Genomic DNA, 24597 nt, shown 5'->3' with positions numbered 1-24597 from the left:
CATTTCCCCAGCTCTGCACCTTTAAGCCAAGGGGCAGTGCAATGCAGTGACCCAGACTGTGGACTCAGGAGCTCCACTGCTTGTGTTTGAACCTCAGCTCTGCCCCCGTGTGCATCCTTGGGTCAGCTACTCAATATTCCCAAGCCTCCCGGTCCTCACCTATAAAACTAGGATTGATTTATTCAAGCCATTTTTGTCAAGCGCCTACTCTGTGCCAGGCGTTTTCTAGGCCCTTGGGGTATGTCAGCAAACAAAGTGAAGGAAGATCCTCCTTTTGGCAGAGATCACACTGGGGCAGGGGTAGACAGGTAACGGACGCACATATAACAAATAGGTAAGCTGTAGACTGTACTGAGGGGACAAATGCCACAGGCTGTGGGGACGGAGAGAAGCTGGGTGAGGCTGTATTTGCGAGATTGGCTAGCCACTGGGTTGGATTTAGAGGGTGAGGACAGACTGGGGCCAAGATGGCTCCAAGGGTTGGGCTAGAGCCAGCAGGGAGCTGGAGCACCGCCCTCTAAGGGGGGGTGGGGGAGGGGGGACTCGCAGGGGCTGGTCTGAAGGACGGGTTTAACAGGAGCAGTTTGGGATAGTTGAGCAGGAGCACATCATGGTTGGAAATAAAAACCTGCTGTCTGGGAGCCAGGTTTGGGAATAATAGTCCTTACCTCATAGGCTGTTGTGAGGGTAAATGAATGAATGTGTGTCTGTTAGGCACTGAGAACAGTGTCTGCCCTCTGGTAAGTGCTCATAGGGGTTAGCTGTTTGTGTTGCCCTGGAAACAGCTCCCGCCAGCTCCAGATCCCAGAGCTCTGGGCTCCAGGAGCTTACCTCCCCCTCAGGGATGGGGGCAATGGGTTGTCAAGACGCTGGAGAAATCTCCTTCCCAAAAAGTCAGTACTTTTTTTTTTTAATTTATTAAAAAAGATTTTATATATTTTGCAGTGAGAGAGAGAGAGACCACAAGCAGGGAGGGCAGCGGGAGAGAGAGAAGCAGACCCTTCACTGAGCAAGGAGTCCGGTGCCGGGCTCAATGTGGGGGCTCGATGGGGGGCTCCATGCAGGATCCTGGGATCATGACTCCAGCCGAAGGCAGGCCTTAACCGACTGAGCCACCCAGGTACACCCCAACAAGTTAGCATTTAAATCCTCCCTTTAAGTCGCCCCATTTCTCTGACTACTAGTTAACTCATCTGTAAAATGAAGATGAGGGGCGCTCAGATGGGCGGCTCAATAGGTTAAGCCTCTGCCTTCGGTTCAGGTCATGATCTCAGGGTTCTGGGATGGAGCCCCGCATCCGGCTCTATGCTCAACAGAGAGCCTGCTTCCCCCTCTTCCCCCATGCCTGCCTCTCTGCCTACTTGTGATCTCTCTCTGTCAAATAAATAAAATCTTTTTTAAAAAATTAAAAACAAAATGAAAATGATAGTCCCCCTTCCCAAAGAGTTATCGTAAGGAGCTAATGAGAAATAGTGGATTTAAGTGTCCAGCACACGGCAGGAGCTCCTAACAGTCTTTTATCCTCTCTACGCATGCCCATGGTCAGGGAGAAAAGAAGCCAAGCCAGCATCCGTCCCAGCTTTTTATTGAAAGGGAAAGTAAGATGGAAGGGGTCCCGAGTGGGGAAGGAGCGTGGGGCACAGGGGCAGTAGTGCCTGCCTGGTTGGGGAGAACGGTGGACACTCCCAAGAGACCCCTCCAGGGTGGAGGTGCGACGGAGAGGGGGAGGGTAGGGGCGGGATCCGTGGGCTCCTCTCTCCTGCTGTCTTGGAGCTCCCTCTAGTGGTAAGAACGGAGGTGATGCATCTGGCTGGGGAGCCTGCGGGATGAAGGTTCTGGAGCCCCCAGGAGGACGCATTATGTTACAGAGTAAGGTCAAAACCTGTGGGTGATGGTTACTAAGTGGGCGGATTTTGAAGGGCAAAGACATCCCAGTTCTCCTGCCCCTCGGCTCTAAGAGACCATTTAAATGCATGTCCAAATTCTCTTCTGAGCTACATAGGACCATCAGGCCTCCAACCAGGCTCCCTGGACCACCTGCCTCCCACCCCTGGAGGTCTCGTGGAAGCCAGGAAAGCATCGGGCAGGTCCCCTGTTCCAGCCATAGAACAAGAGCTGGTCCAAGAGGAGGCAGAAGATGTGGGTCCCCATTCCTGCGGACTGACCGCTTTCCTCCCAACTCGTCTGTAAACTGAGGCTAATAAGAGCGCATCATGGGCCAGACTCAGGGGCTCTGAGGCCAAAATGCACAGAAAACATTCTGTAGGAGGTGACTGCTTCCGCACCATCCTGGAAGGGAAGTCCCACTGAGTGCTCTTGACCCATCCGCAGGCATACTGGAGCAGCTGACAGAGGAAGGGGTCCGAGATGAGAATGACTTCGCTACGCAACCCGCCAACTTTGTCTATGGTAATGCTTATATCTGGGGAGAGGAAAGTCATGGAACTCTAGAATCTGATCCAAACCCCTCATAGTATGGAGACAGGAACAGATGGTCTGAAAGGAAAAGGGGCTTCCCCGGGTCACAGAGAGTAGAGGGGGGATAGATTGAGAGGGAAGTTTTCTTCTCCTGAAGGGTCTTGGGAAGGAAGGGTAGGTGGGAAGTTTTGGGAGGACCTGGGGAAAGTTGGCATCTTGGAGGAGTTGGGGCTCAATCCCTGGGAAGGGCTACTGGGATTTGAGCTCCAGACTCGCTTGACCTGGAGTTGGGTCTTGGGTCTTCTGATAGGTGGAAGGGGCCCCACTGAAGGGGAGAAGATAGGGAGACAACTGGAGGGCCGGGTGTGGTGGGACAGAGGAATGGTCCAGACCCCAGGTCTGGCTCCTCCTCTGGCCTTGTGGGCAGCTCAGGAGTCCCGCTTGGGCTGGATGGTCTGCACAGAGGATTGCCCAAAGGGGCTGGCAGGTGGTGAAAACCAACACTGGCCATTGGCATCGCGGAAGATGGGGGACAGCTGCTGCTCTGGCTCATCCCCGAAGATCTCCACATGGCCATCAGCTTCGGTGTCCAAGGGTTCTGCCTTGGTGTCCGGGCTCAGCCAGCCAGTCATGGCCCAGAGCAGGCAAATGGCCAGCAGGATCCCAGCCGCCATGCAGAGAGCTGTGCCTGCCAAGCGGCAAATGCTCAGGGCCTGGTTGTAATCAGCTGCCCGCTGATCCAACACCAGGAATTCCCCCTCTCCGATGCCCTCTAGCTTGGGAGGCACTGCATAGCCAGTGGTCAGGGCCGCCACACCCAGCAGCAGAAGCAGGGTTCCCGAAGACAGACTGATCTGGAGAGAGGCAGACAGATTGGGAGGTATTAGGGTCAGCCTGATGGTGATCCCAATTAGAATTAACGGTAACAACTTGGTCTAACCTTAAGAGATGGGAATCACAGAGAAGTCACAGAATACAATTCCTAGGATTGAACTGATGAGGGGCACAAACTGTCATGTTCTACTTGGAGTCTTGAAACCCCTAGATCAACGTCTTTCCAACTCCCACTTAGCAGTAGGTTTTTCCAGTACCTTGAGTTTCCTTACATTATTATTTGGGTCCCATCTCATCTCTGTATCCTGTCTGCCCCCTTCCTGCATTCGGGATAACTCCTACACATCCCTCAGATCTCATCTGAAACTCACCTCCTCAGGGAAGCCTTCTGGGATGCCCCTGGCCTGGGTCAGGTCCCCTGCTTTGCATTTGTACAAACACTGTGCACATTTTTTCTTCCGTGCACTCACCATGGTGCACACTTGAACATGGAATTTCGTTACTATGTAAGTGATATCTGCCTGTCCCACTGGAACGAGAGACTGGAGAGCCATGAGAACAGACACTGTCTGTTTTGGGTCACTAGGTGTCTTCCTAGCATGACGCTGGTACAGAGCAGTAGCTGAGTGGATGTTTGCAGAATGACTACGTGAACCACAGCTAGGAGCTCCTAGAGGAGAGGGACCACATCTCAAATTCTCTGTCCTCAAGAGCCTAGCACATTGCCTGGCTTAGAATTAGAAGATGCTCAAAGTTTTAAAATACATGCTCACTTTCTCCTGGGAGTCTTCCCTGCTCACTCCAGGTCCTGAGAGCATCTCCCTTCCTGGCACCCTCTGACCGCTTGGCCTGAGTTCTCTAGATCTCTACACTTTGCCTCCCCAGTAGAGTGAAGCCCTTTGAAAGCCGAGGGGAAGGGCTCTTTGCCTCAATTTCATTATAGTATTTAGCAAAGAGCTATGCCTGTTGTAGGGACTCAGCTTACTGCCACTTCCACCCCTTTCCCTACACTCTGCGCCCTCACTGACCACTCTCCCTGGTTGTTGGAGACACTCACTGCCTCTTTCCTCCACTGTCCCTGTGACAGTACTCCAATATGTCATTGAGAAGCCACAGGAAGAGTTAGCTGAAATGAACCCCACTTCCTTACAGTCAGTGTATACTGTGCCCTCTGGCCATAGTAATTAGTTCAGAGACAGGCAAGTGATCCAATCAGAGCCAACGCAGTGCTTGACAGGACTCCTGGAAATGGAAACCAGTGTTTCTTTTCTGAAGGAAATACTGGAGGAAATTCTGATTTCCGGCGGATGGTGTGGAGTGAAAATGCTGAAGATCAGAATGGTAGCAGCTACTTGGAGAACATGTGCATAGATTCTGAAGCTAAAGGGGCCACACGGGCAGGGGTACCATGGGGAACCTGAAGACTAAGAGAAATCTTGAACGACTGGATTGAACTTTGCCTGAAGTTGCTCAATCTCTGGCCTTTTCAATAAAGTGGGTGATATTTTCCCTTCCTTGTTTAAGCCCACTTGAGGTTTTTTGTTTTGTTTTGTTTTTTAAGATTTTCTTTTTAGGTAATCTCTATCCCCAGTGTGGAGCTCAAACCTACAATCCCAAGATCAAGAGTCTCACGTTCTACCAACTGAGCCAGCCAGGTGCCCCAAATTTGTACAGTTTTGAATGACTTATCAACAGTAGTCATTTGCCAGTTTTTAAAAAAGTAGGCTCCACATCCAATGTGGGGCTTGAACTCACGACCGGGAGATCAAGAGTCACACGTTCTACCAGCGGAGTCAGCCAGGTTTCCCCTACTTGGGCTTTTGTTGCTTGTACCTGCTGTACCATCTCTTTTTCCATCCACCAATCCCATCTCCTCCCTGCAGCCCCGAGAAATCCCAGGAGTTGCTCCTCCTCTGGCCTTACCTTCCAGCACAGTGTGGGCCAGGGTCGGCGGGGACACAGGATGGGAGGCCCCTCAGGGTCATCGCTGAGGGCCGCACCTGCACAGTCTTCGTAGAAGAGGTGCAGGTAGGAGCGGACCCCATACCATTTGCCATCTTCCACCTTGGGGCCGCGGCTACAGCTGCAGGAACGGTCACAGCCTGGCATTGTGGATCTCTGTGGGGGGAAGCAAGGTGCAGACAGGGGGAGAGATCCATGAGACCCTCCCAGACCCCCGGCATCTTTGTGCGTCATCCGCTTTTCCTCCCATTTTAGATAATCCACACTCATAACGCAGCCTGGCCTTCTAGGTACTGGTTTGTCTTTCCCTAAGTATGCGGTGAATGAGCCAGCGCATAGGGGCACTAAGGCCAGTGCTTAACAATTATAGATGCCAGTAAATGTGCTTGTTTAATCTGGAGGCCACCCGGTGGCTGGGACTGTGGGTTCTGGGGGTCTGACTGTCTGGATCAGAATCCCAGGTCTGGATGGGAATCCCAGATCTACCACTTCCTGGCTGTGTGACCTTAGACAAGTGCTTTCACCTCTCTGAAACTTGGTTTCCTTACCTGTAGAGCAGGGCTAATAATCACCTCTGCTTCACACAGTTACTATATCTGAGGCCAAGGAATGGCACCAGTTGTCATTACCATTACTGTAATTTCTTCCTTATTATTTTTATTCTAAACCTTTTGAGCCCTGTATCTGGAGTAAGAGGTTCTCATCTCCACCTCCTCTCAAAATCTTCCCCTCTTCCCGGTACTCTTGGGGTTAACTATCATGGCTGACACTTGTCCAATCAGGCTGAGCTCCCAAGGTGCAAGGCTCTAAAAAAATCCTACCCGGGGCTGCCACTCACAAGGCAAGAGCCTCCAAGTCCCAAATCATCTTGACTCCAAAGGAGGTGAAAGCCAGGGTCCCTCTTAGTCTCAGGGTGTTTATTTTTTTGTTTTTTTGAGGATTTTTCACAAGCAGGAGGAGTGGGAGAGGGAGAAGCAAGCTCCCCACTAAGCAGGGAGCCCGATGCAGGGCTTGATCCCAGGACGGTGGGATCATGACCAGAGCGGAAGGAAGGCAGATGCTTAACACAACTGAGCCACCCAGGCATCCCTTGGAGGGTATTTAGATTTCTAGGGAAACCTATCTAAGAACCCCTCCTTTTAGAATAATACCCTTTTTTATTGAGGTATACGTGGCATATAATATCGTATTTGTTTCAGGTATACAACACGATTCAGTATTTGTAATGATCACCATAATAAGTCTAGTTAACCTCTGTCACCATACCTAGTTACCAATAAATGTCCTTCCTTGTGAGAGAAACTTTAAGATCTACTCTCTTGGCAACGTTCAGATACGCAATATGGTATTATTAACTATAGTCACCAGGCTACACATTATATCCTCATGACTTATTTATTTTATAACTGGAGTTTGTACCTTTGACCCCCTTCACACATTTTGCCCTGCCTCTGGCAACCACTTACCTTAAGAATCTCCCTTTTAACAGATGGAGACACTGAGGGCTTGGTAATGGAAAGTACTTGTGTATCTATACATGGAGAGGACTAAAACCAAAGTGGGGGATGAGGAGAAGGGTGGGTTTGGGGAGGGGAGTTGTTTATACTGGGAAAGGATTGGGGTCCTGCATCAGCACCCCTGAGCAGCTTCAAACAAAATAAAGCAATGAGCGGGGTGCCTGGGGGCCTCAGTTGGTGGAGCTTCCGACTCTTGATTTCAGCTCAGGTCATGATCTCAGGGGTCGTGAGATTAAGCCCCCACGGGCTCAGCATGCAGTGTCTCCTGAGATTCTCTCTTTCCCTCTCCCTCTATCCCTTGCCCTACTCATGGGCGCGTTCTCTCTCTCTCTCTCACTAAATACATAAAATCTTAAAAAATAATAATAAAGCAATGTGCTTACACTGAAGGATAAGACAAATTTCTGGACCTCCCCCCAATTTCCAATCAGATGTAGCTTTCAATTTCCTGCATAGAGAGACTCCCTAGCACACACATACCCACATAGCACAGAGAGGCAGGCATACACACACACACACACACACACACACACAAATCAAACAGAGACATACCACAGACTGATGCACAGACACACACACCTGAGACACACACCAACATGGCTACACAAACATAACAGAGACATACCGAGACAGGCACATATATACTACCTAGAGACATATTCAGATAGACACACATAGCACCAAGAAACAGACACACACAGACACACTACACACAAAGACACTCCACGGAGAAACACACACATAGACACACACACACACACACACACACACACACACACACACACACACAGAGCCAAAGTGTGTGTTGGGGTAATTCTTGGAGCCCCCACGGATCCACACAAGCGCCAGAAGTTCTCTTCTTATAGCCTGTCTATAAATCGCAGTTCTTTATAACCGTCACCCATAACTCAGGGAAAAAGAGAAGAAAAGGAAAGACAAGGAAAAAAAAAAAGTTTTGGATCGAGAATGGAAAAAGGCACAGACCAAAATCGAAAGATAAGGAAGAAGACAAGTGGTCCCGCGAGAAAGCAGGAATCTCCCTGGGAGGAAGGTGGGGCGGGGCCCCTGAGGGGGTGTGGCCACTGCAGGAACCGCCCCCGGCCCGGGCCCTCGGGAGGCCTGGGTGGGGAGACTGAATGGGGGCTTGGGGGCAGTCAGAGTCAAAGCTGCAACTATTAATTAAAGTCCTAGGGGAGGGGGCAGGGAAGAGAGGCTCGGGAATTGTAGGTCTGGGTTAGCTCCTCCCCTGCAACTCACCGTCCCTCAACCTCAAATATACCTAATCACTCAATCTTGCTGGCCCTGGAGAAGGAAGGTGACCTTGACGCAGCCTCCCGCTAGGCCTGGCCCCTCCCCCTCCCGTGTTAAGGCTGCTAGAAGGCGGTCTGGCGGTCAGGGGGAGGGAGAGAGAGGATGCTCCGGACACTGCGCGAGTACCCGGGACGTGGGTTGCCATGGGAACCGCTGGGGAGGTGTCCCTAGGCGAGGGGAGGAGGAAGGAGCTCAGTGTGAAAGGAGCGGGAAGAGGAGGGGGGCTACAGGGTCGGAGGGGGGAGACTGCGGCGGAGGCGAGCGGAGGGAGAAGTACGCGAAGGTGATAGGCGCAAGGGTCTGAAGATGGTTGGAACCTATTGCCTGAAGGGCCTCATTCATTCTCCTTTCCAGACCCCAATCTGGACCCCCACTGCCCACAACAGTGTCCGGCGCTGACGGGGTTGGGAGAAGGGGCGGCCTCTTGGGGGGCAAGTCCAGGGAAATCGGGCCAATTCCTCCCTCTCGCTACCGCACCGCTGTTTCTGATAGGACCACCAGTTCCCTGGCCGAGATAAACCGTATCATTTCCCCCAGGGGAAAGGGGGAAACTGAGGCACGGAAGGGTGGGAATAGGTTTTTAATAAAGAGGTGGGTGGGGGTCTTGTCCTCCGAAGCCTCTGCCCATCCTCTCAGCATTGAGATGTCTCTGGGAGACGGGGCTGGTGAGATCTCTGCCCCCTACGACTTTCTGGGACCTCACCTCCCAAAGCTCGAGGCACACCAAGGCTTGGGCGCCGCCGTCCCGTCCGAGGTTGGACGTGGCGGGGCTGGGGATGCGGGCTGAGGTGGGGTTCCCCGGAACCCGGGAGAAGGCGGGGTGGGGGTCGGGGCGCGCGCGTGGAGCCGGGCTGAGCTCACCTCTCTGCCTGCTGTCTCCGCCGAGCGGGAGCCAGAGCGAGAGCCGAGCAGAAGCTGGTTCTGTCGGCGCCTGCGCCGCAGTCGGGGGGCGGGGGTGATACGGGGCTGGGGGGTGAGGGGGGGGCACCCGCCAGCCCCAAGGGCTGGCTCTGCAGATTGCGGACCCCTGCAGAATGAGAGCCCCTACCTCCTTCCAGAGTTCCCTTCTCTCTCTGAGACCCCAGGCCGCTCGCGGAAACCCTATCGCCTCCCCAGAACGCACCCCGTCCTGCAGTCCCTCAAACTCCTGATCCGACTCTCCATCACTCCCTTAATCTCCCACCCCATCCCAGAAGACCCTTGCTTCACCGAGCCGTCATTTCCTCATTGTATCCTCTCTGGGTCTCCATCCTCTTCATGGAGCCCCTCGCCATAAGTGTACAAGTGCTCATCCTGCTGACCCCACCCCCACTTTCTCCACAGATTCCAGTCTCTCTCTGTGTCTCTCTCTCTCTCAGCCCTCACCCTCTCTCTCTCAGGAGCTCCCTACCTCTTCCTGAGGCCCCTCACCTGTCACTGAATCCCTCGTCCTCTCTCCATTTTCTTTCCCTCTTTGAGCCACTGACCCTTGCTAAGGCTCAGCTCCTCTTAGGTCGAAAAGGAAGTTGAGGCTGGGGAGAAGGGGTTGGGAGAGAAACTTCCTTTCCCCTCTGGAAGAAACAAGTGAGATAGCCTCCCTTGTTCTCTCTCCTAACCTACCTGCAGTTCTGCTCCAGGCAGTGTGTGCCTTGTGGCCCCTCTCTCTGGAGAACCAGCCCTTGCCAGACAACTGTGTCTACTTCATTCCTTGTCATGAGCCCACAGCCTTGATTTTGTCTTACACTTGCTGTGTGGTCTTAGGAAAGTCACGGCACTGCTCTGAGCTTCATCAAACACCATTGCACACACATGCCTTCATGCCTTAAGCAACCATTCTGTCTTTCCACGTGCTGGGGGCTGGGGATACAGAGATGAATGAATTCCAAGATGAGGCCAGATCTTTTTCATTCACTATTGTATCCCAGAGAGTTGTGTAGTGTTTGGCGTTGACTAGGCAGCTCAATCGATATTTACTGAACATAGACTAGTAATAATAACAAATATATGGTTTGTTATGTGCAAAGGGCTTATCTAAGTGCTTTACATGTACTACTTACTCATTTAACTGTGTGTGTGAAACAGACACAGACAGACAGAAAAAGAGACAGAGAAAAGTCCTAGAGCCCAAAACTAAAGACCTTGAACAGTGACAGGAGATGATGCTAGAGAGGCAAACATACATGAGACCCTTCGGGGCCTCATAAGCCAAGGTAAGGAGTTTGCAGTTCAACCCAAGGGTCGTGGGGGCCCATGGAAGCTTTGGAAGGAGGGATGTGTTCTGGACTGCACACTGAAAAGATCCCTCTGGCTGCTGATCCCTCTGTAGAACAGGCTAGAATGCTTCAGAGAGGAAGCAGAGAGATCCGAGAAGAGCCTCCATATCAGAGATAACTATGACTTGGCCTAGTGGGCTTGCAGAGAAATGAATGGATCCAAGAGATGTTAGGGGGTAAAATGAACTACAGGAGAAGCCCATAAGAAGTTGCCTGTCCCAGTTAGGCTTGGCCTTTGAGTCGTCCCAGTTTAGGCATCAGACAAGTGAAGAAGCAACCAGATGATTCCAGTCCGGAACTGTCTGAATCAGGTTCAGCTCTGATAATAATGGGAGAGGGGATGGAAGAGGTTCCAGAGGCGATGGGAAGGGATGAGGTCAAGTGTACAGGAGGGATGGGCTTTGAGCCAGCCCAGGAAGGATCCAGTATCCTCTGAGACCCAGGGGAAGGAGGGAAGGTGGCCACTGAGAAGAGATACAGTGTGGTGGTTATGTGTTGAACTCTGCCTGAAACAGACTCAGGTTTGAATCTTGGTTCTGCCACTCACTGTTTGCATGATTTAACTTCTCTGAGCCTCTGTTTCCCTGACCACGAAATAGAGATAAGATTAGTGGTTGCTTCTCAGAGGATTTATCAGAGTGAAATGAGATGTGCATCGAAGACCCTTAGTGAAGCACCTTGGCACAGAGTCAGACCTCAACAAATGATTGTTGTTGCTACTGCTATTATTGGTGCATTAGTTTATAGGTAAGGAGGGCAGGGAGTTGAATGACAAGACATCTGATAAATTGAATGCTCTGGAGAAAAACAAGAAGAATCATCTATTAAGAAAGAATGGTTTTAGGGGTGCCTGGCCAGCTCAGTCGGTGGAGCATGTGACTCTTGATCTTGGGGTTGTGAGTTTGAGCCCCACGCTGGGTGTAGCAATTAAATGTAAATTATTAAAAAAGAAAAAGAAGAGAAAGGTTTTAGTTCAACAGGAGGATTAAAAAGGGTGGTGAGACAGATACAAAAGGCCATATGTTGTATGTTTCCATATAGATGAAATAGCCTGAGTCAGAAAATCCGTAGAGGCAGAAAACAGATTAGTGTTTCCTACGGGGTGGGGGAAGGGAGGAATGAGGAATGACTGCTTTATGGGTTTCCTTTTAGAGTGATAGAAATATTCTGGACTAGATAGTGGTGATGGGTGCATAATTCTGTGCATGTACCATCACTAATGACAATTTTATGTTATGTAAGTTTTTCCACAATCTTTTCAAAATGTGGTCAAAATTCGGAATAATCAATAATGATGATGATGGTGGTGGTAACAGATGTTACTTACTGAGCATTTACTAGGTGCCAGCGTAATTTATCTTCTCAATAACCTTATGAGGTCACTTGCCTGAGGTCACCCACCTGAGGTCATTCAGTCACGATTCAGCAGAATCTGAATTTGCTCTGATGGCTCTGAGGCCATGATCTGTAGAGGCAATGGTGTGCATGGCTGTGACTTTCTCTGGCAGTGTCAGGAGAAATGGGAATGAAGGAGGCTGCTGGCACTCCGGTTCTTGGGTGAGGGGGTTCTCCAGGACAGGTGGGGCAGAAAGGAGGGGTGAATGGGAATGCAGAGGAGAAGACAGATCCCATAATGAATCCCAGGATGGATCCTGGCTCAGTGGGGAAGGATGCCAAAGGCAGCTGAGAAAGAGAGCAGATGGATCTGGAGAAGATGCAGGAATTCCAGACGGAGGAGCTCAATGAAGTCCCAAAATAGGTATATGGGAAGAAAGGGAGCCTGAGGTCAGAGTGTGGGATGTTGTAGTTAAACATTTTAGATGTAGAACGCTGTAAGAGATGAGAAGGCTTACTAAGCCAGTGCTATCCAACAGAAGTTTCTGCAAAGGTGGGAATGGTCTAGATCTGTGCTCTCTGAACAGAACCACTGGCCATATTGGGCTATTAAGCATTTAAAATGTGGCTAGTGAGGCTGATGATTGAACTCTAAATTTTATTTAACCTTAATTACTTTATTTACTTCTTTATTTTTAAGTAGGCTCTATGTCCAACATGGGGCTTGAACTCATGGCCCCAACATCAAGAGTCACACTCTCTACCCTCTGAGCCAGCCAGGTGCCCCCTGACCTTAATTACTTTAAACTCAAGTTAAAATAGCCACATGCCGCTAATGGTCATCATATTGGACAGTCAGGTGTCAGTGGGACAAATCTTGCTGCCAGGGCCCTACTTTGAGCATGACTGTCATCTCAGACTCCCATCATCCAAGCCCTTTTACCTAGTGTTTTTGCCCTGCCCCATAATGGTCTCTTCTTTACATTGTAGCCACAGTGATCCTTAAATCAAGAGTCAGATTCTCATACAGGAGTCTCATTCCCTGGTCAAAACCCTCTAATGACATCTCATCTTACTCAGGGCAAAAGGAGAAAACTGGGGGTGCCTGGGTGGCTCAGTGGGTTAAGCCACTGCCTTCGGCTCGGGTCATGATCTCAGGGTCCTGGGATCGAGTCCCATATCGGGCTCTCTACTCGGTGGAGAGCCTGCTTCCTCCTCTCTCTCTCTGCCTGCCTCTCTGCCTACTTGTGATCTTTCTCTGTCTAATAAATAAATGCTTAAAAAAAAAAAAAAGGAGAAAACTGTGGTGGATTAAAGATGGCCACAAACTCTTTTTCACTCTGCCCTTCAAAAGGTGGAGTTTCTTGCTCCTCAACCTGAGCTGGCCCTGCCATTGCTTCAACCAACCAAACATGGCAAAAGCAATGCTGTGTCTGTTCTGGACTTAGCTTTCAAGAAGACCAGCTTCCAGGGCACCTGGGTGGCTCAGTGGGTTAAAGCCTTTGCCTTCGGCTCAGGTCATGATCCCAGGGTCCTGGGATCGAGCCCCACATCAGGCTCTCTGCTTAGCGGGGAGCCTGCTTCCTCCTCTCTCACTCTCTGTCTGCCTCTCTGCCTACTTGTGATCTGTCAAATAAATAAATAAAATCTTAAAAAAAAATAAAAGACCAGCTTCCTCTTCCCTTCTCTCGGAACACTCACTTCTGGAAAGCTCCCTCTTGGGCCCCAGTCCCCTTGCCGAAGAAGCCCAAACCACATGGAGAGGTCCCATGCTGGTACTCCAGCTGACAGTGCCCACCAGACCTCTAGCCTATAGCCACCACCAAATACTGTATCAGGCAGCATGGTGTGAGCGAGTCCTCTCGGACATGTCCACCCACTTGAGACCGCAGATGACATCACATGAGCAGAAGAGCTATCCCACTGAATCCCATAAACCCACAGGATCGTGAAAGATAATAGAACAATGTTAAGCTGTTAAGTTGAAAGATGGTGTGTTACGCAGCAATGACTATCCCAAACCAGTTCTTTTTTTTTTTTTTTAAGATTTTATTTCTTTGTTTGACAGATACAGAGAGAGAGAGAGCGAGAGAGCGAGCACAAACGGGAGGAACTGCAGGCAGAGGGAGAGGGAGAAACAGGTTCTCTCTGGAGCAGGGAGCCCGACGTGAGACTCCATCCCAGGACACTGGGATCATGACCCGAGTTGAAGGCAGATGCTTAACTGACTGAGCCACCCAGGCACCTCCAAACCACTTCTTACTAGGACCTGTGATTGCCCTTTGCCCACAACCTTACTTACCTCCGTGTTCTCCTCTTCCTCCATTCCCTCACTCACTGCTCCAGCCACACCAGCATCCTTGAGTAAACTAAGCCCATCAGGCAAACCCCTATCTCAAGGTGTCAGAGCCTTTGTACTTGTTTCTCTGCTTTATTGCTCCTTCTCCAGATATCTGCATGGCTAGCTTCTGGCTTTATTCAGACCTCTGCTCACAAGAGGCTTTGTTTAAACACTTTGGTAGAGACATAGACCGCTCACCAAACTTCCATGTGCATCACATACATTTCTCAGTTCCCTTGAAGTTAGACAAAACCAGGTGATTAGTTCTGGCCAATGAGATCCAGGACTCCAAAGAGATCCTTGGCCGCAGATTTTCTTGGAAGAGAAAGAGCAGAACTTAACATTCATTTAGTTAACAGAAAACCCTGAAAACAACTGAGGGTGAGAAACTGGGTTGCTAAGAAACCTCCTAGAACGGGGGAGATGTTTGGCATCCATTGCTAGGCAACCTAAAAGAAGCCAGAGAGGCAGGTTTGGCTGCAAGCAGCTTTCCCCTCCTTTACAGAGGCTCCCTGAATGCCAGATGGGATATGCTCTTGAATGCTTCTGGTCCAACCACCTAACTGTATAGATGGGGAAACAAGGCCTCAAAAGGCAGGATGATTAGTCCAGATTCCCTCTAATTTCTCAACAAGAGCTAAGAAAAATGGCATAGGAGGACATTGTCTTTGGGAGTGGCGTGACTGAGGCAGAGCATTAGGGCAGAGCTGGTAGCTGAAGAAGAGACTGTAAAAACAATAAAGAAGTCAACTGTAAAAGGCCTTGAATGCCAAGGCCAAGAATCTTAACCTTCATCCTGAGGTTAATGGGGAGCCACTGAAAGGTTTCCAGAGGTAGTCACATTTGTTTTCTTTCTTTCCTTTTATTTTTTTTTAAAGATTTTATTTATTTATTTGACAGAGAGAGATCACAAGTAGGCATAGAGGCAGGCAGAGAGAGAGAGAGGAGGAAGCAGGCTCCCTGCCGAGCAGAGAGCCCGATGCGGGACTTGATCCCAGGACCCTGCGATCATGACCCGAGCCGAAGGCAGCGGCTCAACCCACTGAGCCACCCAGGCGCCCCCCTTTTATTTTTTTTTAAAGATTTATTTATTATGTTTAGAGAGAGAGCAGGGAGAGGGGCAGAGGGAGAGGGAGAGAGAATCCTAAGCAGACTCCCCACTGAGGGCAGAGCTGGCCATGAGGCATGATCTCACAACCCTGAGATCATGACCTGAGCTGAAACCAAGAGTGAGAGACTTAACCAACTGAGCCATCCAGGCGCCTCAGTCATGTTTGTTTTCAAAAGACCCCTCAGGTTTGGGGGCACCAGGGTGGCACAGTCCATTAAGCTCCAGACTCTTGGTTTCTGCTCAGGTCCTGATTTCAGGGTCATGAGATCCAGCCCTGGGTCAGCTCCAGGCTCAAGATGCGAGTGTGCTTGAGTTTCTCTTTTCCTCGTCCTCTGTCCACCCCACAACGTGAGCGTCCACATGTGCACACGCTCTGTCTCTTTCTCAAATAAATAAACAGATCATTAAAATGAGCCCATGAGGGGCACCTGGGTGGCTCAGTCATTAAACCTTTGGCTCAGATCATGATCCTAGGGTCCTGGGATCAAGCCCCACATTGGGCTCTCTGCTCGGTGGGAAGCCTGCTTCTCCCTCTCCCACTCCCCCCTGCTGTGTTCTCTTTCTCCAAATAAATAGATAAAATCTTTTTAAAGGGCGCCTGGGTGGCTCAGTGGGTTAAGCCGCTGCCTTCGGCTCAGGTCATGATCTCAGAGTCCTGGGATCGAGTCCCGCATCGGGCTCTCTGCTGAGCAGAGAGCCTGCTTCCCTCTCTCTCTCTCTCTGGCTGCCTCTCCGTCTACTTGTGATTTCTCTCTGTCAAATTAATAAATAAAATCTTTAAAAAAAAATCTTTTTAAAAATTTTTATTTACTTACTTGACAGAGATTACAAGTAGGCAGAGAGGCAGTCAGAGAGAGGAGGAAGCAGGCTCCCTGCTGAGCAGAGAGGCCAATGTGGGGCTCAATTCCAGGACCCTGGGAACACAACCTGAGCTGAAGGCAGAGGCTTTAACCCACTGAGCCACCCAGGTGCCCCAAATAGATAAAATCTTAAAAAAAAAAAAAAAAAAAAAAGGGAGCCCATGGGCTGCAGTACAGAGACTCAGGACAAAGTCCCAATACCCTCCAGACCCTTCCTGTTCTTGCCAGTCTATCTCCTCTCTCCCCACCACCCCCGCCAGCCTACAGCCAGCTCCCTTCCATGTCCCTTTCTCTTGTGGAGTCCTCTCACTTGCCATTGCTGGTGTCTGGAAAGCTTTTCCCTTCATCTGAATCTGCTTAGTTTTACTGTGCTAGTGATAACCACTGCATAACCAACTGCCCCCAAACTTAGTAGTGTGAATAACCACAATTTCAGGACAACCATGGACTCTATGGGTCAGGAATTCAGACCAGGTAAGAGGGGGTGGCTTGTCTCTGCTCCATGACGGCTGAACTCCAGCTGGGAAGACACTGCTTGAATGACTGGGGGCTAGGATCACCCGGAGACCCCTCTGCTCACTTGTCTGGCACCCGAGGAGGGGTCTGGATCACCAGGAGCACCTATGGGGAGGCTTTGCACCTGTTTTGGGCTTCTTCATTGCATGACCATCTTAGGGGTGTTGGACTTCTTATTTGGTGGCTCAGTATAGAAACCTATAGCATCTTTCTGCTACATTGTATTGGTTATGAGTGGATTGTAAAGGCAGCCCAGACTCCAGAGGAAGGAAATTTATGGAAAGAATGTCAAAGAACATGTAGCCATGTTCTAAAATCACAACAACCTACTGAGGTCTTGGTCACAGCTTAAACATCACCTTCTCCATGAAGTGACCTGACCATGCCCTGCTCCATGTCTGTGTGCCCCCAGCCCCACTGTCCATCTCCATCAGTGCATTTGCATCCCTCTGTTGATGTGTCTTTCTCCTCCTTGGGAGTTAAGTTCAGTGAAGACAGGCCATGTCTGTCTTTTTCACCTTTGTACTCCAGCATCCAGCACAGAGCCTGGCAAAGCTGTTGACTGGGTGAGTGAAGGAGTGATTGAATGAGCTAAGGCAAGGAGTCCAATCCAGAAGCCATTCCTTCCTTGTGATGCTGATATACTAATTAGAGAGAGAAAGAGATACAAAATTGAAACTGTATATGATAAATACCACAGCGATAAATGCTATTAAGAAAAATAAAGCAAAGTAAGGGGATAACGTAAGGGTTTATGTGTAATACTTTACAAGAATGATCAGGGAAGACCTTTTTGAGGTAGTGACATTGGAGCCAAGTGCCGCAGAAGTGAGGGAGTAAGCCATGTGGGTATCTGGGAGAAGAGCACTTCCAGCAGAGTGAACAGGAAAAGGGCTGGCTGTTCAGAAGGGCTGAAGTGGGCATGTGCTTGGTAGTTTTAGGAAACAGCAAGGAAGCCAGTGTGGCTATCGTATGGCAAGGGAAGGAAAAGCAATAGGCGATGAATCCCACGGGGGGCCCCAAGCTAGATTACATAGGTTTTTGCAGGCCATGCTGAAGACTTTGGCTTTTAGTCTGAATGAGATGAGCACCGGAGGAAGGTTTTGAGAAGTGGGACATAGTCTGATTTGTAGGCTAACCAGATTCCTCTGGCTGCTGTGGATAATAAGACTGTGATTGAGGCAAAGGAGAAAGCAAGGAGTCCAGTGAGAGGTTGGTTCAGGAGACCAGGCAAGAGATTGAGGGGGACTGTGAGGGTGGCCATTGAAAGGGTGAGAAGTGATAAGGGCACAGGACACATTTTGAAAGTAGAGCCAACAGGGACAAGGGATACGAAGCTATGGGGAAAAAGAGGAGCTAAGGCTGACCAACAGGTTGTTGGCCTTTAAGTCACATGTGATGGGAAGATGTGGAGTGGGGAACAGCCTTGGAAGCCCCACAGAAACAAGAATTCATATTTAGGCATGCCAAGTTTAAGGTGCCAGTTGGACATCCCAGTGGAGATGAGGAGGAGGCAGCTAGATAGAAGAGTCTGGCAACATCAGGATGGAGATATGGACTTGAGAATCCACAGCTATGTTAAGCGGAGTTCTAAGATGGCCCCAAGATTCCCCCCCACCGTGGTGTGCATGATCCACATAACCTGCTATCCTCTGGGTGGGAGAGACCAGTGAGTATGACGGATGATGTCGTTCTTGTGATTAGGTTACATTATATGGCAAAAGTGAAGGGATTTTTGCAGATGTGATTAAGGTCCCAAATTAGTTGAGCCTTAGCTTATTAGAAGGGAGAACCTCCTGGGTGGGCCTGATCTAATCAGGTGAGCCCTTTAAAAAGAGAGCCTTCCCTGGGGCACCTGGCTGGCTTAGAGCATGTGACTCTTGACCTTGGGTTCAGGAGTTTCAGCCCCATACTGGGCACAGAGACTGCTAAGTAAATAAATAAATAAGTAAATAAGAGCTTAAAGTGCCACTCTGTGAGAGAGCTTGGGAAGATAGGACACTGATAGTGACCCTCAGGATTCAAGAGTGGCACCAGCTGACAGTTGGGAAGAACACAGTTCCTTGACCCCAAGGAACTGAACTCTGCCCACCACCAGGTGAATTTGGGAGAAGACTCGGAGTTCCAGAACGGAATGCAGTCCAGCCAACACCTTGATGCAGCCCTGGGAGATCCTGAGCAGAGAACCCAGCTAAGGCACGCCTGCATTCAGGGCACAGAGACTGAAACAATAAATGTGTGTTATTTCAGGCTGATACATTTGTGGCATTTTACCGGCTACAGATAACCAACACCTCAGTGTACAGGTGTTCTTAAAGCCTTGGAAACAAGATGGTTCAAATAGCCCAGGTCTGAGGGGCGCCTGGGTGGCTCAATGGGTTAAAGCCTCTGCCTTTAACCTCAGCTCAGGTCATGATCAGGACCTGCATGGGGCTCTCTGCTCAGCAGGGAGCCGGCTTCCTCCTCTCTCTCTGCCTGCTTGTGATCTGTCAAATAAATAAATAAAATCTTAAAAAAAAAAAAAATAGCCCAGGTCTGGGATCCAACGGAGATGAGTCAATGACCTCGGGAACCCAGTGAGGTTGGAATGGGATACACCCCACCCCTACCCTCAAATGCTTCCTATTCCTTTCAGCCTCTAGGTGTCCCCAGAGCCCACATAAGCAAGTCTCTCCCTGCCTTTTCCAGGTCAGAATCCATTTCCTTCTGAAATGTAAAGAACCAAGTAACAATAAATGGTCTCTCAACTATTCTGTTCCTACTTTCCCCTCCCAAACTTTATATATGAGGAAACCGCCCAAGATGCCACCGTGATCTAGGACTACCTCTGGCCAGGCACTTTACCCTTCCACGGCACTCAGAAGGGCAAAAGACCGACCCCCTCCCTCTCTCCAGCTTTGATCAGGGGAGGGATCTGCAGTGATGTAGACAGAGGCTGCAGTTTCTCACTGATGCCCACTGGAGAGGGAGCAGCCCTAAGGTGGGGGCTGCCGGCCTGTGTGGAGAAGGGAAGAGACCCGTCCCGAGGTCAGGGGCATCAGAAGTGCCCCGCTGCGGGTACAGGGCCAGTGACCCAATTCCCTCTGTCGGGCCCCTCACCCCCTCCCTTGCAGTCCGAGTTCCCCCCAAACAGACGCTGAGACGGGGTCTGGGGTGCAAGATATTTATTAGGTATAAACACCTGTGAAAAGAAGAGGAAGCAGGATTGGGTACAGGGGTCAAACTGCACTGCAGGCCTGGCAGAGCCTCGGCTGCCCTGGGTGAGTGACTGCAGGGGGAGGTTGTGCACTGGCGCTGCCTGTCAGTGTCTGTCCAGTCCCCAACGCTGAACCAAAATGGCCAGGCATTTGTCTAGAGATCTGATCTCCCTGGGACTCCGGATGCAGGCTGCCCTGGGTCAAAGGGCTCTCAGCAGCGGGAGGCTATCCACTGACCATACTTCTCATGGCTGGGCAAGTCCCTCCTTCTAGGGGGTTCTGGTGGCACCTAGTTCTGTCTTTCTCACCTTCTCAATTCTATCCTAGAGGACTTTTTTTTTTTTTTTTTTTGCCTTCTTGCTTTAAATCAGAAGCTTCACCTCCCTCAACCAGACCCCCTTTCTGTAGGCACCCAGCACTCCCAAACCTGCTATAGTCTTCTTTTCAATTGTCTATGGGTATCCCAGTCCCCAAATACCCTCTCTGGATGAGGTCTGTACACTTGACCTTGGTTCTTACTTGGGGAAACAGGCTCTGTTCAACCTTAGGAATTCACCGGAACTGGCAATGGAGGAACTGGGAGTGGGGGTGGGGGAACGACAAAGAATTTTTTAAAAGGCCTTCCTCTGTTTCCAAAACATGCTGGTAAGAATCTCAAGGACAAGAATCACTGTGGCTCCCGTTGCTCTTCTTTAGTTATTTAATAAAATTACACTGTGGGCCAATTATGTGCCAGATACTGGGACCAACCCCACCATCGCTGCCCCCCACCCAGAGGACAGCCTAACACCATCTATGAATAGGGAAGGAGAGGCAGCACCCACAAGAAGAGAACCAAAATGTGGGGCCCGACTCTGACCTTGGCTGCTGGTAGGCCCTCCTACAGGTTGCTTTGCCACCCTGAGCCTGTTTCCTCCTCTGGACAATGGAGTAATACACTTTAGGGAGCATCTTATTAAATACTTCTGACCTCAAACTTCATTTTAGCCTGAAGCAGCTACTGTTAATCGTTCTCACATGTTAATCCTATGAAAAGAGTCAGGGTGAAGTGAATTTGCTCAAGGTCACACAGGTGTTCAGGGGTGGTGGTACTCGGGCTTTTTGAACCCAGACAATGTGGCCCGACTCTTCCTACTTCTCTTTAAGGGCAGGGTCAAACTGGCCCCCCTGGACCAGGTAATGCCTGCACACCTGTTTTTAAAAATATTATGAGTCAGTTTTCATTTTGCAATTGAGATGTTCATAGAATCATCCAGATTTCTACCTTCTTTTGAACAATCTGGCCACCGTGGGCTGCATTCCCACAAGGTCACGACTGGCCTGAGGTGAGTGGCTGCCCCCCGCTGAGGCTGGTCAGGAAGCCCATGTCTACCCAGACTCTGTCACTTATGTCACATGCCTGGCCCTGCAGGGATGAGTTTGTCATCCTTAATGAAGAACAGGAAGTCCTGAAATAGGGGGGGGGAGACAGAGGACCCCCACTCTTCCTGCACGGTGCTAAGTCACATGGACTTCCCTCTGGCAAACTGTCTGGGGGAGGGTTGAGGAGAGGCACAGACATGTAGAACCACAGGGCAAGGTCGGGGCAAATACACTTTATTCAGTCCTGGCATCAGACTGGCGGAGTCCTGCTGTGGGTGCCAGTGCCCCAGATCAGAGGGACCCCTCCCCTCGGCTACTAGACTAGTTCTCCAAGACCACAGACAGTGACATCTCTTCACTCACATGACGTTTTCTGGGTTTTTTCATTGTCTTTTTGTTGTTGTTGTTTTTCTTTAAAAAAAAAGAGAGAGAGAGAGAGAGACAGAGACAGAGAGAGAGAGAGCGCGAGAAAGGCCCAGAGCCGGAGCACCAAGCTTAAAGGAGGCAGCTGGTGGCTTTGTCAGCGACGGGAACGCGTGGGGCAGAGACCTGCGGAGACCCTGGGCAGGGGTCCGAGAGGACTCTGGGACCGTTTGTTCCTGAGATTTGTGTGTGTGTGAATGAGAGTGTGTGCACACCCAAGAGGGTGAACACACGCCGGTGAGATACAGGTAGTGAGGGCTGAAGGGGGCGTGGGGAGGCCGGAGGGGCGGGACTTGAGGACTAAGAGGGGTAGGGTCATCGAGGGCACCCCGGAACGGAACACAACCTCCTCAGGCAGCAGCGCTATCCCGAGTTTTCACATGGAAAAACACGCGCAAACGGCGGACCTCTACTACTCTGACCCTCCTTTCAGTCTCACTGGCCCAGTCGTTAGTCTCTCTCAAGCCAGCTGTTTAAAAGTGGGGGTCTTCTTGCCACGCCGGCTGCTATCATGCCTCAGTCTCAACACCCCCCACCCTGTACCAACGTGCCTCAGTTTCTCCCACTGAATACTGTCACTGTGGGCACAGGACCCGAGTGATAGAAAGGAGTGGTGGGCGTAGGGAGGAGCCCAGACTGCGAGTGTGCCTTTGACTTGATGGGGCACTTGGAGGGGGTGGAGTGGGGAGCAGCAAGAACCCTGTCCCCAGATAGACTGAAATGCCTTGGTTCGGAGTTTTCTTGGGCAGTCCTCTCGTGGTCCAGTTCCAGATGAAGACCCTATTCCCAGTTCCCAGGTGGGGTAAAGAAAAGGGAGGTTTCTGGGACCAAGGTAGACTGTAGAGGCAGCCTAGCGGTGTGTATGGGCAGGGGGTGGGGGGGGAGGGAGGAGGAGGAGGTGCACCTCAGTCTGGGCAAGCCCGCAAGGAAAAGGGACTATGCCACCAGAGAGAGTTCCAAGCTCCAAACCAAATCCTTCCGGGCCAGCTAGTCTCTTTCTCCCCCTTCCTTAGCGCTCCTCCCATTAAGGCAGTGACGCCCCGTCGGGTTGAAAGGAAGCCGCGGCTCCCGGATCAAAAAATTTCTCAGGATCGCTCAGTACCCGCCCCAGTTCTTCCCGAAGCGGGCCACAGAGGCGTACGGTTCGACTGGGACTGACCCCCTCCTCCCAAGAAGCATTAAGCATGCGCGAGAAGGGGGCGGGCCCCGGCGCTCGGCGAGGGAGAGGAGGGGGGCATGGGAGGAGCGTGCGGTGCCGCCCAGCCGCAGCGCCCCCCTAAACAAGAGAGGAGGCGGGCTAGGCAAAGGCGGAGGGATTCAGGAGCAAGGGCAGGGGCGTGTCCTCCGGCCACGAGGAGGGGCGTGTGCGAGGTGGGGGAGGGGTGCAGGTCTGTAGGAGTGGACAGGAGGTGTAGAGGAGGGGGGCTGGCTGCTGGTGGCTGTGCGGGAGGGGGCAAGATGGGGCGGGGCTTGGATGTCAGGGAAAGAGTGGGGGTTGGGCTGCCTTGGGGTGTGTCTGCGGGGGAGGGGCATGTCTGGATTTGAGGGGGATGGGCACGTCTAGGAGGGGGGAGGCTGCGCGGGAGATGGGGTGCCAGCCTCGGCCTCCGAGGGGCCCCAATACCTGATTCCTGTATGTAAACAGCTGGTTTGGGGGCGTGCGCGCCCCGCTGACGGTGGGCTCAGTAGGTGAAAACCAGGTCGGCGATGCTAGACGGGCGCCAATCCCCCGCGATCATCTCGGTAACCTCGGGGGTGCAGTAGTCCGGGAACTCGAAATGCGACGTGCCCGAGGGGGGCGGCAGGTCCGGGTCGCGGTCCAGGGCGCTGCAGTCCAGGCCGGCGGGGCCGGGGGGCAGTCTGGACAGAAAGCCCAGCGGCTCCTCCCCCGACGCCACCGTCTCCTCTTCGCCTTCCTCCGCCGCCGCCGCCTCCTCCTCCTCTTCCTCCGGCTCCTCGTCCTCCGACGGAGTGGGGGAGGCGGTGGTGACAGCCGCCCCCTCGCCCGACGGCCCCTGGGCGCGCTCCGCTGGTCCCCGGGCAGCCCGCCCCGCCGGGACCATCCTCCACAGCTCCCTCCCGGGGGTCTCGACCAGGCGCACTTCCAGCAGCTCCTCGTCGTCGTCCTCGTCGTCGTCCTCGGGCGCCGCCGCGCTGCCCCCCAAAGGCCCGCCCGCTGCTCGGCGGCCCCCGCGGCCAGGCAGCTGCGGCCCGGGCTTGAGCCTGCTGCCGCCACCGCCACCACCACCACCGCCGGGGGGGCGGGGCCGCGCCTTGGCGGGCGCCCCCTTGCTCTTTTTGCGCGGCCGGTACTTGTAGTCCGGGTAATCCGCCATGTGCTTGAGGCGCAGCCGCTCCGCCTCCCGCACAAACGGGATCTTCTCCGAGTCCTGCAGCAGCTGCCAGCGGCGGCCCAGGCGCTTGGAGATCTCGGCGTTGTGCATGTCGGGCCACTGGTCCATGATCTTCCGCCGCTCGTGCTGCGACCACACCATAAACGCGTTCATCGGTCTCTTAATGTGGCCGCTCGGCGTCTTGCACCAGCCGGGCTCGCGCGCCCCCTCCTCGGCCGGCCCGGGCCCCGGGGGCGGCGGCCCGCCGTCCCGCTTGGCCCTCGCGCCCCGTTGCTGCACCATCGCGCCTGGGCCCGGGGCCGCTAGACGCCGCCGGGGGCCGTCCGCATCCTCCGCGGCTGGGGGTGGGGGAGGAGGCAGCAGCGACGGAGGGGCGGCCCCGCCCCGCAGCTCGGCCCGGCCCCCGCGAGCTGGGGAGCGAGGAGCTGGGCGCTCGGGCCCAACGGACGGCGGGGGGAGAAGGTCAGCGGCGCGGTCTCAGGCGGGCTCGGCGCGCCCCCGCCGCCTCCGGCAAGTTGCGCCCTGCCGCACGCTGCACATTGTTTTGCGGGGGCGGAGGAATCGCACCCTCCGGCCCCCGCGGGCTCTCCTCGCAGCCTCCTGCTCCGCCGCGGCCCGCGCGCGCCGCTCCCCGCCCCGCCGCCTTCCAGTGTCTTTCTCCCCGCGCGGCCCCGCCGGCGCGCGCGCCACCCCTCCCCCTCGCCGTCTGCGGGCCGCTGCGGCGCGCGCGGGGCCGCCCCGTGTAAACACCGAGGTGCCCGCTTGGGCTGCGGCCGGGCCACGCCTCGCGCTCGGGCGGCGCGT

General features: G+C 52.5%; 2 protein-coding genes across 3 annotated transcripts; both read right to left on the bottom strand.

Annotated features, from left to right (window-relative positions):
- Positions 1-1575: 1575 nt before the first annotated feature.
- On the bottom strand, positions 1576-8990 carry NRSN2 (neurensin 2). Of its 2 annotated transcripts, none has more exons than XM_032351107.1 (3): positions 8904-8990; positions 5176-5370; positions 1576-3272 (listed from the first exon to the last, which is right to left on the bottom strand). In XM_032351107.1, exons 2-3 carry the CDS (start codon positions 5359-5361, stop codon positions 2847-2849), a joined length of 612 nt encoding a protein of 203 aa, XP_032206998.1. In that variant the 5' UTR covers positions 5362-5370; positions 8904-8990; the 3' UTR covers positions 1576-2846. The 2 variants fall into 2 exon arrangements, with proteins under 2 accessions (XP_032206998.1, XP_032207000.1); XM_032351109.1 differs by lacking the exon at positions 8904-8990 and adding an exon at positions 8746-8842.
- A 12243-nt stretch (positions 8991-21233) lies between these two features.
- On the bottom strand, positions 21234-24597 carry SOX12 (SRY-box transcription factor 12). Its single transcript, XM_032351106.1, has one exon. The coding sequence runs from the start codon at positions 24073-24075 to the stop codon at positions 23122-23124; it is 954 nt and encodes a 317-aa protein (XP_032206997.1). The 5' UTR covers positions 24076-24597; the 3' UTR covers positions 21234-23121.

The sequence above is a fragment of the Mustela erminea genome, chromosome 7 (assembly GCF_009829155.1).
Source record: "Mustela erminea isolate mMusErm1 chromosome 7, mMusErm1.Pri, whole genome shotgun sequence".
Classification (NCBI taxonomy): domain Eukaryota; kingdom Metazoa; phylum Chordata; class Mammalia; order Carnivora; family Mustelidae; genus Mustela; species Mustela erminea.
Note: the sequence above shows the minus strand (reverse complement) of the source record. Positions and strands in the feature narration are given on the sequence as shown.

What these genes read in the sequence shown, in the direction of transcription:
- SOX12 (XM_032351106.1), bottom strand. Translation starts at nt 24,075, where the DNA reads ATGGTGCAGCAACGGGGCGCGAGGGCCAAGCGGGACGGCGGGCCGCCG.
- NRSN2 (XM_032351107.1), bottom strand. Translation starts at nt 5,361, where the DNA reads ATGCCAGGCTGTGACCGTTCCTGCAGCTGTAGCCGCGGCCCCAAGGTG. An exon ending in GGCCCACACTGTGCTGGAAG is followed by an intron (nt 3,273 to 5,175) that starts GTAAGGCCAGAG and finishes GCCTCTCTCCAG; the next exon opens with ATCAGTCTGTCTTCGGGAAC.